Below are 15,452 nucleotides of genomic sequence, written 5' to 3' on the forward strand. Positions count from 1 at the left end.
TAGCTCAATGGTAGAATGCTTGCCTAGCATGTGCAAGACCCTGAGGTTCTATCCCCAGTACCAAGAAAAAATAATATGGAATAGAAAATTATATCCTCTGACCTTCTTTCTCATGGTTTTGCTAACAGTTTTTGAGGGCCTGTCATTTGTTTTAATTCTGAAGGCACCTTCTAACTTGCTCAGCTGATAAGCTACAAAATTGGAATTATAATCACTTTTAGTTACCTTTGTCTTTATCCCACTTATACTGCCACTAAGATGGAGATCTCTGATAATTTATAAATTATTCTACTTAGAGATTATGGAATTTGTCCATGTACATGTTTTGTATTCCTTCAGGTTTCTGCTATGTCAGAATAAAAAAATGAACTAAAATAGTTAAACTACATGTAGCAAAAAGCAATAGGAGAAAGGAACTTATGAGCAACTGTGGTTACTCTGACTTTTCTGTAGTCTGAGTTTTGTGTATCAATGCCAGGATATTATACCCATACAGTAACTTTCCTCAGGGATGGTGTTACAGTTGGCACGTAAATGAATTCTATTTTTAAAATACAGCAGCTTTTCTATCTATCAGTTTTGAAATGATAGTTTCTCCACATATTTTATGTCAGTTCATTTGCTGAAGTAGGAAGCACCAAAGTATCTATAGTTGTTGAATGTGAAGAAAAGCATGTGTATTGATTTTATATAGGAGACAGGGAACTGTTTGGTATCATTTTGGTATCTTTTGTGACTTTGGCAAGTGTGGGAGTTTGGAGGATATTTACCACAGGAGTGTTTGTCTTTGCTTTCTCCCATCTCTGAGTCAGGAACACAACTGTTAATGCTGGTGAAATAGGTAAAACTCCACAAAAGTATGCCTTTTGGTATTGCTGATCTGGATGTAATGTTGTTGGGAGTCTCAATACTCTGCCTAGAGCCTGAGGGCAGAGTTCTTATCCTGGTTGGGGTCGGAAAATGGGGCAGGTGGATCAGAAGTAACTGCCTTGTTATCACTGTGGAGTTAGTCTGTTGTATACTGTGCAAGTTTAACTTAGTTTACTTCTTTGCTGTCTATGCTAGTTGAGACAAGCTGAAAGTGATCAATTTTAATAATCTCAAGTTAACATCCTTCATTTTGTGCGACTGAGTCTTGGGACCCAATTTACAGGATCAAGGCAGGGTTTTACCTGACCTTTTATGTTTACAATTCAGATCCCTGGCCTTAGTATTAAGAGACTTGAAAGTTTAGCATTGTCTTGTTCAGTACCCTTGGGCACCCTGTGCCAGAGATAATCTCCTGCAGTTGTAGCAGTCCTCCTGGGGAGATGACAAGAAACTAATTTTTAGTCACTCTGATTCTCAGGTATCAACTTGAACTAAAGGATGAATACATCAATAGAACTAACAGACTGATTGAAGATGAAAGGAAGAATAAAGGTGATTCTCGGGGAGCAGGGAGGGGTTATATTTTTCAGTTCTGATGTAGGTTATTAGTTTCTCAATTTGGGTCTGTTGTGTATTCTAAGAAAGAATGTAACCTATTTTTTCTATAGAAGGACATTTTTTGTTATTTCAGTTTTAGGAAATTTTAAAAATAATCATTGTCATTCACTGTCTTTTTGGAAATCTTCATGTTTAACATTTTGTATAAAGATCACTGGTTTATCTTTAGTACTGTATCCAATTTTTTTCAATATATTTTAATAGCTCTGATTATCAAGAAGGTGACAGCAACTTATTGCCACCTGGTAAATATTACTCTTAACCACGGGAGACTTTAGATTTTACGTACAGAAATTTTTAACTTCTATGTCCTCTGCGACCAAGGTTTGTTTTTGTTTTTCCTTCAAATATATTTTTATACTACATGGTATTTTTACTTGGCCTACAGCCTTCTGAAACCTCATATACATTGATCCAAAACTGTGGAAGTTGAATAATTTTAGAATCTTAAGATAGTTTTCATTTCAATGTACATCTAGGAAATTGTAACAGTAAGTTGAATTTTTGATGGAAATTTCATACAGATTCTTCAGAGTAAATCAGAACTGGGTATGTGGTTTATTTCTTGCCCACTAAATTTTTACTCCTACATCTGCTCCTTTCCTTTATGAAATAATGGACATCAGGTCTGGCTTACTGGTTTAAATTATTAAATGTCTTTTGGATTCAGTAGGAAAACATTGTTTAATTGGTGTGCTTTTTCTTTCAGAAAAAGCTATTCATTTACAAGAGGAGATCACAGCTTTTAATTCAAAAAAGGAAGAACTAAGTCAATCTGTAAATCGTATGAAAGAACTTGAGGTAATTGTTACCCCCTTTTTTTGAAGCAGACTTTAGGTAATACGTGAAATTTTAGTTTTAGGCATACATAATTTATCTTAAGTTATCTGGATAGGTTTGACCTGATTATTCTATGACTAAGAAGGTGATAGCTGAAGTTAATTCAGTATTTCTTCATTTCAAAGTCACATAGGGAAGTGGAGAAAGAGCTTTGGGTCCTAGAGATCTATGAAAATCCTATTTCTCCCTGTAGACTTTGGGATATTTCCCACATCATATGTGGGGTTTTTAGTGTCTGTGTGTGTGTGTGTGGTGCTGGGGATTGAACCCAAGGCCTTGTGCATGCAAGGCAAGCACTCTACCAACCGAGCTATATCCCCAGCCCCATCATATGGTTTTTTGAGGGAATTCAGTGGGCTAACTTAAAGCATCTAGCCCACAGCAGATGACCAATACATATTGGTTTCTACCTCATCCTCTTATGTCCCATCAGTAGCAGGTAAAAATTCCTATCATTACATCATTATCTTCTAAATTAAAACAAAATGAGACATGTTTTTCACATGCCACTGTTACTTCTGTTCACTGGTGTGCTTGCTTTCTACAAGGTAGAGCTGGAATTTTAGGTGAAGTATATTGTGTATATAAGATTTACGTTTGTAACCATGATTTATTTGAGAATATTGTAGGCTTCTGTATCTTAATATCAGATATATTATACCAAGAAAAGGAAAACACTTCACAGCAGGTGAGATACTTTCTATCTCACCATTTCATATAAAGATGTATTGCTACAACGTATGTGATTGTTCCTAGGTCCCGGTTGCATTGGGAAAATGGAGTGATAACTTTCCTTAGAAGCACTGTCTGCTTTATACGGACTACAGATGCAAGTTATGAACTTCTCTTGTTCCAATTCCACTACAGAAGATGACTTTTCTTACCATAGTTAGGTCTTGTGGTTGTAGAGAACTCAGCCTCTGTCCAGTAACTGTCACTAAGTTGTAATGCACAGCTTAACACAGCCTTCTAGCTTTGACTTTTGCAGTAAAATCATTCAAATATAAGTTTTCTTTTTTCATTTCAGCTTGAATTAGAGTCTGTCAAAGCCCAGTTTTTGACAGTGACAAAAGAAAACCACTTGCTGAATGAAAAGGTTAAAGAGATGAGTGATTACTCAGTACTAAAAGAAGAGAAGCTAGAACTTCAGGCACAAAATAAAGTACTTAAGCAACAATTGGAAGAGAATAGGAATGAAAACTTGAATCTCCTAAACCGTATGTCCTTTTTTTTTTCCTGATTTGCATGTTTCTGTAACTCACATTAGGTCAGTATTATGAAACTCTACTTTGTACCTGTAAGGGAGGCTTAACTTGGGAAGATTTTATGAGATTCTGGCATTGGAATTACTCCCATTGCTTGCTGTTGCCTAACAGTATCACTTTAAGAAGGAACGTTTTTAAACTGTGCTCCCTCCATGAGTGGTATCAGGGCTCTGATTGCCAGTTGGGTTTGGCCACTGGGGACTCCAGCAAGCACTTAGAGGAAGGAAGAGGAGGTCAAGATTGTTGGTAGCCTCTCATCAGTGCTCTGCACCTGTGCCCACTCACTCTATCTAGTTCTGGGAATGTCTTCCCCTCTTGACCCTCCAGGCCCAAGGGGGTGCTAAAAACATAACCCCGTTTCTAGTCCAGTGAACCACGCTATCCTTTTTGGTTACCCTGCATAAAGTGACCCACCTTAACACAGATTAGAGGGTATCATCTGTTTGCTTTCTGCCTGGATCCCCAACTTACTGACAGTTGCTCAGGTCGGATGGGAGCTTAAAGTAGTCATCATTGGGTAGACAGCTAAAGCGGTTCTTCTAGACCGTGTGTGCACTGCAGAGGATAGAGGCAGGCTTTCAGTAATTCAAGGATTTGAAAGAATTCTTTCGCTTGCAATAAGACTCCAAGAGTAATAAAGTGTGTTAACGTGCATTAAATTCTTTTTTTCTGAAGCTTGTGAATCAGGATTGGTCTCGGTCTATTAATAGAATTGATAGAATATTAACTGCATGAATACAAAGAAAGGAAACAATTTAAAATCTCTTTAGCTACTTTTGTTAAGTGAAATAAGGTTGATAATGACAAGAATTTTTCCATCTTCTTAGGCATAGCTCAACCATCTCCTGAGCTTCTGGTTTTTCAGAAAGAATTGAAGAAAGCAGAAAGTACTATAGCACTTGAGCATAAGGAGTTTGAAACTCATAGACAAGTTCTGCAAAAGCAGCTACAAAGCGAAGTGAGTATTGTTCTTCACTCATGCCAGTGTTACATCATTCTACTTTGTAGATACTTAAACTTGGCCTAAGCCACACCAGCACAGATCAGATCTCTTTTAATATCAAAAATTACTCCCCACAAGCTGGTTACAGTAGCACATGCTTGTAATGTCAGCTACTTAGGAGGCTGAGGAAGGAGGATTGCAAGTTCAAGGCCAGCCTAGGCAACTTAGTCCTTATGTTAAAATAAAATAAAAGAGCTAGGGGGTATAGCTTATTGGTAGATCACCCCTCGATTCAATCCCTAGTACTACAAAATGCAAAAAAAATTAGGCCCTGAAATACTATAAAGGATCATTTCTCATCTGAGAAAATTCTCTAGTGATTATATGACTTCATATTCATAACTTACATAATTGAAAGAAAAGCTAACTCAAACATAAAATTTTCTGAGTGCCTGGTAGTACCATGTTAGTCTCTTGATTCCAACTCAGACTTACAAATATTTACTGTGTCTTTCTGATTTTGACCTGCATGCCCTAAAGTAGCTGTTCTTTGATATGAATGAAAAAGGTAGTGAAAAAGTCATTTGTGTGTTCTGTTCGGGTTTTTTTTTTTTTTTTAACAGAGACCCATTGATTACTTGGTATAAAGCTTCCCAGAATTGGCAAAAAATAAGGGATAAGCACAATAAGAGAATTTTTCCTTTTGAAGCAAGCCGTGATGTATTCTCCATTGATTTCTTTTTCTTCTCTGAATCTTTTCAGATTGAACATTCTGCACAGCTAAAGGCCCAGATATTAGATTATGATGCTTCTGTAAAGAGGTTAACTATTCAAGTTGCTGATTTAAAATTGCAACTGAAACACACACAGACAGGTTAGAGAAATTTTTAATCCATAAATATTTTTGTGCATGATGTAATGATTGTAATTATTGACCACTTAGTATTTCTTATAGAAATAAGTGTCATCCTAGGACTGGGGATGTAGCTCAGTGGTAGAGCACTTGCCTAGCATGCATGAGGTCCTGGGTTCCATCCCCAACACTGCCAACAACAACAAAAAAAGATGTGTGCGTTCCTAGAAGTAAACTTTCCTATCTCTCATATACCCGCTGATCAACAGCTAAAACGAGTTGCCTTCACAGAAGGCAAACAGAAAAGTTATGATGGTGACATGGAAGTCCTCAAATTCATCCTAGGCATTCCTTTCGTTTGTTACCTTGATGATAGGACTGATTGGCTATTCAATAGTTTTACATATTCCTTAAAGGAAATGTATACAAGTATATGGGAGTAACAGGTTGACTTGACAAAAAGAACATTGCTATTCTTTTAGAGAACTGTTTTTGTTTGGGGCCCTAATTTTGAAGGTAATTGTTTGACTTTGGGTAAAATGCTCTAACTTTCTTGGGCCTCTCTTTCCCCATTTGTAATGGGGATGATAATACCTACCATGCTGTAATAAACAAAGGTGAAATGAGATGGTCCCAGTCCAACTCCTGGGACATAAAAGACACTCTGGAAGTAGTTCCTGCTCTTTCATTGCTATGCCTTCACTGTGGTTACATATCTGTCCCTTCCTATTTCATAAGAAGGATATTAAATTAAAGTTTAGGTACTTTATTTTCCAGTTGCTTTCAAACTCAAAGTATGTATGTGTTATCAGTTCAACTGGTTTCTCATGCTTCATTTGGTCTGAACCTTCCTCACTTCCCACTTGCAATCTTTCCTTGTCAGTCCCTAGTACCTTCTACCTTCACTAGTTTTATTTCCATTTCTCTACTCTTTCCTATTCCTCATTTTCATGTAGCAGTTGTTTGCCACACTGTCCACGGCAAAAATCATAACAGTCTTGAATAATGAAAAATAATTCAATGAGGATAGAACCCTCTGCACACATGTATTGCCTGTTGCAAGCTTCTGTCTCATAGCATCATAGGGAGGCATTACAGGACAGGAGCTGACACATGCACTGGCTCTGCTTTAGGAAATCCCAGTGGTTCTAAGACTTGCTAACTGTGTGACCCAGCCTCAGTAAGCTTCCAACCCCCATCTGTAAATGGGAGCAGTAAGAGTTCCTTGGCCACAGTGTCATAGTGAATTAAATTCCTTTCCCTTATTTGAAACTCAGGCCATATGCCGTGAATTTTACTATAGCCCTGGTAATTCTGGAGCCACGTCCTCTAGTGAAACACATTAATTACTTTGTAGTCAAATCTATGAATATTTATGGTGGTTGGGATAAATAAAGATTATGAATGCATTTACATCAGTACAGGTCAAGCTTTTCAACCAAATGAGTTCAAATCTAATTGTACTTTGCCACCAAATAAATTATAAATAAATTTTCACTTCTCAGAGCTTTTTGGCTTTCAAAATCACGCATAAAGGATTGTGAAATTCTGTCATATGTTATAAAGGAAAATGTATAAAGCTGTAACTGGTACATATAAGCTTTTAACAAATATTAACAGTTCTTACTGTGGCCTCAGAAATTATTTAATGTGGAAGTTTGCCCTTATTTCATTTTTCAGAAAATATTCTTGAGTATATTTTAATTTTGCTCACTGACTTTTGTCCTCATTTCTCAAATTACCTTTTATAATCTGCAGCCCTAGAGAATGAAGTGTACCGCAACCCAAAGCAGTCTCTGAGCCATCGGTCCCTGAGTGGGTTAATAAGTGGCAAGGTGGTGCCTCACAGTGGTGATACAAGCAGGGATTTCTTGAACAGTCCTCTTGGACAGGAGAAGGTTACGGCAGGTGCAGTTACACCAAGAATCGCAGGTTATCCAAATGCAGGGAGAGAGGGTGGTTCCCCAGACTCTGATCTTGAGTTTGTGGCCAGTACAAAAGCCAGGGTGAAAGAGCTAGAGCAAGAGGCCGAACGTTTGGAGAAAGCTTTCAGAGATTACCATCGAAGAGTTCTTCAAAACCCTGCTAGAAGCCCACCATCAGCAAAGAGTCCACCATCTTTGAACTTATGGGGAGCCCTCAAAAATGTCACTTCTAGCTCCCTGGAAAGACGTGCTTTTACAGAGGACCGAGTTGTCTCTGAGAAGCCAGAAAGACGGGTGTTTGCAGAGGACAGAATTTTCTCTGGGCAGCCTCAGGTGGGCACACCTAATGAGGAAAAGAGTGCTGCCTCTGAAGCACAGACAGGCAGCGCAGCTTTGCGGGCACGAAGGGGCACTTCTTCCAGACGTCTCTCCTCCACACCTCTTCCAAAAGCAAGAAGAAGCCTCAATAATGAAATGTATTTGGAAGGTAAGCCCCTACCCAAAAGGTTGCAGGATGCTTGAAAGTTGGGCAGACCTGGTCCTCATGGGACCTCTTTCTTAAATAAGAGTATAGTCCCTAGACAACAGGAAGCAGAGGACTGTGCATGCAGCAGTGAGCCTGGGGGAGCCCTTTCTGGAGCAGCTGTGGTTGCTCTGAACCTCCTGTCTCCTAGTTAATAATAGTGGCATCCCTCCCATGCCCCAGGATTGCTGTGGTAATCCGTGTCATAAAGGATGTCGAGATCAGGCTGGGGATGGATGAATACTTGCGTAGCATGCATAAGACCCTGGGTGCAATCCCAGTACAGCCAAAAAAAAAAAAAAAAGTGTCAAAATTTAGAGTTCACTTAGCATAAAGAGGTGCTCAGGGGTGAGAGTGGCTTTTCCTTTGCTGCTGGTTACTTTTGTGCATATAAGTATTAACTCAAGAGTTATTTAAGTGTTCAAATTGTTGCCTTTGTGATCTTACACATCATACTCTGCTATATGCAGAGATGATAATTTAGTTTCAAACTAATAGAGCTTTTTAAAATCTATATCAGTATCTTCTTCATGCAATTTGTAATACTCTTGCCTTGATTCCTTCTGCCTTGTAGGTGTGGGCAGACCACTTGTTGCTTCCCCCAATTCCTGTCCTGACAGAATGTCCCAGCCATCACCTGTGGTGTCTGGGCACAGCCTCTCTGCCCCTTCCTTCTCCAGCCCTCCAGAACAGAAGTCCAGGTAAGTACCATTTTCTGATGGGCTTCATTTGAATCATGTTACCTGCTGTCTCATCCCTACCTTTTTTTTTTTAAGGAGTTATTAAAAATGATGGGGCACCATAGAATTTGTTGTCAGGTTGTAAAATCATGTGTGAGAATCATCTGAATACCTGGGGGGAATGATGCGTATTAATAAACACCTTCATAGGTCTGCGAATGGGCATGGTTTATAAACAAATGTCTGAAATTTGTCAAAACAACCAAGTTGGGCCTATTCTTAAAGTTGGAACATTTTTTTTAAATGACATTTAAATATTAACAGATAAGGTTCTGATTTATGTATCATTAAAATAAATTCTGAAGTGATAGTGGGGTCTAGGATATGATTGTTGAAGCAGGAAGAAGTGCATGGTTTTAGAAACTAGGCCAGTGGGGGCAGGACTCCCACCTATGCCTGGTCCCCACAGCAGGAGATTTGAGTCCTTACTTCTGGGTTTGAGCCTGGGCACCTGATGTTTATGTAGTTTTCCTCTGTAGAGTTGAAAACTGCTACATGTGCCTATCATGGACCTAGGGTATTTAGTTTTTTGTTTTGTTGTTAATATTATACTTTCTTGTGATAAAGGCAAAAGGAAAGATCAGGCCCACACATATGCAGAGTTAGCACAGTTTGACATACATGGGCTCATGGTATTGCATCTTCACTTGGTTTGTGCTGGTGGTGTGTGAAGGTTGTCCTTTGTGGTTATTAGAAAACTAAGCTCCTGGGAATAGCATTGAGAGTGCAGCATTCTTCGTTAGCAGTAATGTCTACCTCAGGGCACAAGGTGGTAAGGTGTAGCTCAATGAGCATGTGGTATTTGCTAAGAACAATACCTTGTGCCTGGTGAGCGCTCAGTGCATTAGGGCTATTTTTTTAATAAGCCATAAAAAATGAATTTTGTAAATTATATTCTTGAGTCACAAACTGATTTTGGTCATCCTCTGCTCTTGGGTTTTACATTATTAAGAATTCACATTCATGGATTTTATTCTTCCAATCCAGTCTTCATCAGAGACAGACTGAAGTTCAAGAAAAAAGTGAATTTTTAAATCCAGACAAGCTAGCTTTTAAGGATAATGAGGAATTTGAATCATCTTTTGAATGTAAGTTCAAATATAAGTACTGGTTTTTATAAGTTAAAATTATAGAAAGCTTAGTTTTGCTTAAACAACCATTATTCTAAGCAAAGTAGTTAGAAATTGGGACATTTTATATTTTGTGATAAGACCAAAAATATGACTTTATTGTCTCATTTTTCTGTCACAAAGATTTTCAGGGGTTCAACTGAGTTCACTTTTTAAAATTTTCGGAATGATTCATCATTTTGAGGTTACAGCTAAGCCAATAAATAAATTCGTAATTTACCCACTTTGGGATTATCTCTGATTTAAAGTAAGTAGGTTTTTTTTCTTTTTTATGGAATACGAAGATGTTATTTTCCTTAAATTATACTGATTCTGTTGATTGCTCAGATTAAGAAAATCCTTAGTGAAAGAATGTAGGTGAAAGAATTTTAAAGTAAGAGTCCAGAAACTAATATCCTGGCTACACCCTTTTCTTGGGCTGTCTCACCACATAGCCCACTTTATAAGTGTAAAATAGGATGTAGGGTCCATCTTCTCTGAGGCTTTCTCCAGCTTGAGAAATCTATGTATTTGTATACAACCTATCATTTAACCTTATAAACTTCATCATCAAATCTGAAAGTATCATATTTTGAACCATTAAATGAGATGGCTTAGTGAATTTTGTGAAAACTTTTACCTGACATGTTTAAAGGACTTTGTTAAATCATCGATATTTAAATTGAATTGAAATGATTTATCCTCAAGCCAAGTGAACTCTTCTATGTTACTGGATTGATTTTCCTGCTAGGTAATGAATCCAATTTGGGAAACAAATTTAATTCTTTAAAGTGTAAGAACCCTTTGGGCCCAATCACTAACTCTGCAAAATAAAAACAAATACTACTTCGAGAACCAAATATATTGGCAAGTGGCTAAGAACTTGTTAGAATCCTGGCCAGGCATGTGGTGGTGCATGCCTGTACTCGCAGCAACTCGGGAGGCTGAGGCAAGAGTATCACAAGTTCAAAGCCAGCCTCAGTAACTTAGCGAAACCCTGCCTCAAAATTACAAAGGGCTGGGAATGCGGCTCACGGTTAAGCACCCTGGGTTCAATTCCTAGTACCAAAAAAGAAAAAAAAAAAATGTGGGAGGCTGAGACAGTAGGACCACGAGTTCAAAACCAGCCTCAGCAACAGCAAGGTGCTACACAACTCAATGAATAAAATACAAAAAAAAGGCAGGGAATGTGACTCAGTGGTTGAGTGTCCCTGAGTTCAATCCCCGGTAGGCAGGGCTTGCCTGGTCACTTTAGCTATAGTTCATGTGTTCCATGGTTTGATCCCCCACCCACTACCCTGCCCTCCCTTCTTATTATTTAAGGACTCATGGCACAATTGCTTGTACCTCCCATAGATGCAGGGAGCAGGTCAAGGCAGTTTGAAGCAGATGGATTACACCCTGCTGGTGATATGCCTCACGTGGATGCTGCTGCAGCTACTCTGCTTACCAGACCCATCCCACATCACAACTCATGTAAGTTTTTCGTGTTTTAAACTAGCAGTTAGCACAACCATATACTGACTGCCAACCTCTGTGCTGTATAAATTATTTTCTATATCACTGAAGGATTTTATGAGCATAACTTACTCAGTCTCGGAGTTGGGGTGTTACTGTTAATGACGTTTCTGAAGTATCTGCCCATATGAACATGTGAAGACAGTGCTTAGGAAAAACTCTGAAGTGACGCCTTCTTGTTTAGTCTTCTCAGGAGAGTTGCTTTTTTTTTTTTTTTAATGCCTTTATTTCTTTTTATGTGGTGCTGAGGATCGAACCCAGTGCCTCACATGTGCTAGGCAAGTGCTCTACCACTGAGCCACAGCCCCAGCCCCAAGTTACTTTTTTAAAATGTATTTATATACCTTTTCTGAGTCTGACAGAACAGTTATACTTTTCCCTAAGACACTTCCACAAAAATCATTCCATAGGAGCCTTAGCATCTTGGGAAATGATGTTGAATGACTGAAAGAAATAATGGTCAACTCCCATTCTGTATCTTTATGTGATTGTAATATTTTACTATTATTTTTCTGTTTGCTTCCTATATGTCTTATGATACTAGGACCAAAAAACTGTATCTTGGGGAAAACTGATAACTCTAAGGTGATTGGTGCTAGAGGAAAACTGGCCATTAGACTTCTGTCTGCCCATGCCTCTCCAGCTTACCTACCTGCCCCTCTGGTGGAGGGATCCAGGAGCAGTACAGCCTGGTCCTTTTGTCCTTGGACCAAAGTACTTAAGCCTCATACCTGAAAAAAAAGTTTCTCAAGTAAAGCAACCTCTTAGTCCCTCCCAAACATATTCAAAGCATCTGGTTAGCAGTTTCTCAATTTAAGTCACAGTGCTTTAGAATATGAGGAAGTACTGAAAGAAGCAAGACTTCAAGAGAGTTGATTTTGCTGAATCCAGAGTAAATTTGCTTTGGAAGGCACTCACTCAACCAGAATTGATCAAGAGCCTTCTCTCTGTGGCATCTAGAGATTGGACATATAGCAGTGAGCCAAACAGAGCCCCTGCCTTCATAAGTTTCTGGGGGTTGGAGGACCCAGGCAGTCAGCAAGCCATCACCAAGGCCCTCAGGAGGAATTGCACCAACTGATGGGACAGTGTCCACAGTGTACACAGACCTGAGTGAGGGAGAGAATCAAAATAACATCATAGAAGGGAACTCAGTGAGTACTATTGTGCCTTGAGATACAGTGGCGCTCATAATAGTTTTTGAAGTAATTAGTAAGCAGCATGGTTGTTTGGGTCATTGAGAAATTCTCTTATATTCATCATTTTACGTCTTCAGTCTGAGATGAGGGAAATGAGGAACCTGAAACTTGGTACCTTTGAGGTGCCCAGTGGACGTGCTTCTTGTCCTGGCTTTTGCATTCAAAGAGGCTTCTGTATGCTACTGTGCAGCTACAACGTATACCCCAGAGCAGAGAACAACCCTTTTTTCTTCTTTTTTAATTGGCCCCAGATAGCATTCCTATTTCAAGATTACAACTGTGTATAGGGAAGGTAGTGACCTTTCTTTAACCAACAAGGAGGACACTGTAATTCTGTCTATGGAAATGATTAGTGGCCTCCTCTCATATTTTAATTTCATGGCAAGGATTGAGAGAAAGAAGCCCGTGTTGCCTTTCTGCCATTAGTAAAACTAACTCAATTCCTGCTGACGACTTCAGGACAAGGCACAGCAAAAAGCTTTGAAGTCCTGTGGTGAACCTGGATTTTTCTGCTTGTTGGCATAGCTTGGGTGAAAATATGTAGGTTATGGGCCAGAGGTGGAAGAGAAAGACCAGCATAGTCATCTGTCGGATCGAGATTTAATTAAAGCTTCGACATGTAGGGGCTTAGGCCAGGAGCTGGAGAGAGGGGATAGACTAGTAATTAAAGCATTGCCTTGCCCAGAGGGAACATTAGTGGTAGGAGATACAAGTACACATGGTTTTTGACAAAGCAGGCATAAAATAATGTGCAAGAAAGGTGCTGAAGTACTTACTTGTCCCCTCACAGAGGAGGTGGCATTTAAGTTGGATCTCAAACAGCATTGTGGTTTTGTGGGAGAGGCGGGGGTAAGAGGGAAGGGTGTGCTTCGTGTTAAGGAGACCATGGGGGCAAAGGCACAGAGGAGGACACAGCTGCAGTCCTGGTCCAGTGAATGGGTGGGTACACATGCTTTTCTGCACATGTGCAGAGGCAGTGGGAAGGTAGGTGGGAAGTGGGCCTGGGAAGAAAAAGGAAGGTTGTCGGATCCTAGACTGCCAGGGGTTGGAATTTGCCAGAACAGAGACATTCCAAGCATATCCAGGGCTTCCCTACAGGAAATGACTAGTGCTGAAAATCACAGCAGGGAGTGTTGACCACACTATTCAGTATTCCAGGGAAATGGTGACAAGGAAGGACCCTCTCTGCAGCACCAGGATGAGGAATTTGAACCTGTCAGCCTTGGTGGCCCAGTGGAGAGACAGTAGAAAGAGCATGTTTGCTTGCTTGTTTGTTTTTATGAGACAGGGTCTTCAAAGTCATGGACTCTTGCAGTCTTCCTGCCCTGGCCACCCAAGTAGCTGGGAATACAGGCACATGGGACTGCTCGTGGCCTAGAAAGGGCACAATTAAAGGGCTACCAGTACTCCCAACTGAAGCCCGTGCTGTAGGATTTCCACATGCTGGTGGCAGGGAATCCATTGGAAACATGCATGTAAGGCTGAGGAGAGATTGGGACTAGAGAAAAAACACAGGGAATGATCAGTGCTGAGGTGATCACTAAAACCCCAGGAAGGGCCACCATCAGTGTAGAAGAAGCAGGGACTGAACAATGCGACTGAACAATGCGACATGGCTAGAACAGCCAGGGGAGGGAGACTTGGGGTTTGTTCTGTCCTGTTTGGGGTAGTAGAGACTTGAGTATGTTTATGGGAGGAAGAAAGAGTTAAGAAACTACTGCATAATAATTAAGGACTAGTGCTTCAGTCTGGGGCGTGAAGATAGGGGTGGGATCCAGATCAAATGCAGAGGCAGAAAGGCAAGATTGCCCGGGGAAGGGCAGAAGGAGGGAGATGAGTGAAGGATGAGGAAACATGGCACAGAGGGAGGACAGTTGGAGTCCTTCATGGGGAGGGTGAGTCATATTCATCTCTGGAACGTGAAAGATGAGGTAAGGTGCTAAGAATGTTCAGGTGCTTGAAAACCATGAAAATGGAACTGCAGCAGCTTGAAGCAGGTCAATAGTTCACAGTAGTCAAGCAAAGTCTTCCAGCAAAACAGTCCTGCAATCTTTAGAAAATCTGATGCTGGAAGCTACGTACTAATATGTTCTATTAGGTGCTGATCAGAAAGAACTTGGAGAACAAAAGGAAGAAGAAAAATTGTGGGAGCAGCAAGTGAAAGAACGAAGACAGAGAGAAGAACGAAGGCAGAGTGACCTACAAGAAGCTCTAGAAAGGGAACGAAGAGAACTGGAAAAACTGGATCAGGAAAGGGTAATATGTAGGGCTTAGGTCTCTGTAGTAGTTTCTCTATTGGATGCCTTTAGAAGTTACATGGAGCTTGGAGGTGAGCCAGTAGTGTCCAGAAATTGGAAGTGGGAAGTAACTGAAGAGGCCTCCCCCTCCTCTCCTTGTCATACAGCATGAGAAAGGCTGCAGAGAGCACACATTTTCTGAGTGTGATGGTGAAGGATAGCTTTTGAAAGCATTTTTGCATGCATGCTCATCTGATCTTTAAACTCTATGGACTATGTTTTTCTGTGGAGCTTCCCTTCATAAATGGGATTTAAAGAACAGGCTTCCTATGTCGGCTAACTGGGACTAGAAGAAACAGGGGTAATGGGTGCCAGGCCCCAACTGCTTCCAGGCACACACACTGCCTTCCTTCTTCCCATAGTTTTCTTCTTGCCTTGTGTGGCCTGATTTTGGTCCTAGGCAGATGGATTACTCTGGCCACTTAGCATGCTTGCCAAGTCTTACTTAAATTAATCTTCCATATGAACATTCCTTGGACTCCTGGTTAATTGGGCTCTAAAAGTACAGAACACTTTAGGCAAATTAATAACCTTCCTTCACTGGGCTGTGTTCATCTCCCTTTGATGGTAGCAGTGACTTCAATTTAAATATATATATTTTACAGGTATAATTCTATTTATGTATATATTTATACGTACGGTGCTCTGGCATGCAGTTGTACTTTACAGGATCAGGATTATATTACTGTGGTTTTTAAACACTGAAGAACTTTTAAAACGTATCTATATTTTCTCTTTGGACCCCCATCTAT

The 15,452-nt window shown here is 40.0% G+C and overlaps 1 protein-coding gene across 1 annotated transcript in view; it reads left to right on the plus strand.

Annotated features, from left to right (window-relative positions):
• Ofd1 (OFD1 centriole and centriolar satellite protein) overlaps positions 1–15,452 on the plus strand; it is a 36,421-nt gene that overhangs the window by 19,551 nt on the left and 1,418 nt on the right. Inside the window, exons 11-20 of the mRNA XM_047536019.1 lie at positions 1,349–1,422; positions 2,198–2,289; positions 3,356–3,545; positions 4,421–4,551; positions 5,299–5,410; positions 7,148–7,801; positions 8,412–8,538; positions 9,565–9,665; positions 11,043–11,162; positions 14,502–14,659. Coding sequence (XP_047391975.1) covers positions 1,349–1,422; positions 2,198–2,289; positions 3,356–3,545; positions 4,421–4,551; positions 5,299–5,410; positions 7,148–7,801; positions 8,412–8,538; positions 9,565–9,665; positions 11,043–11,162; positions 14,502–14,659 — 1,759 coding nt within the window. The remainder of the gene's footprint in view (positions 1–1,348; positions 1,423–2,197; positions 2,290–3,355; positions 3,546–4,420; positions 4,552–5,298; positions 5,411–7,147; positions 7,802–8,411; positions 8,539–9,564; positions 9,666–11,042; positions 11,163–14,501; positions 14,660–15,452) is intronic.

The sequence above is a fragment of the Sciurus carolinensis genome, chromosome X (genome assembly GCF_902686445.1).
Source record: "Sciurus carolinensis chromosome X, mSciCar1.2, whole genome shotgun sequence".
Classification (NCBI taxonomy): domain Eukaryota; kingdom Metazoa; phylum Chordata; class Mammalia; order Rodentia; family Sciuridae; genus Sciurus; species Sciurus carolinensis.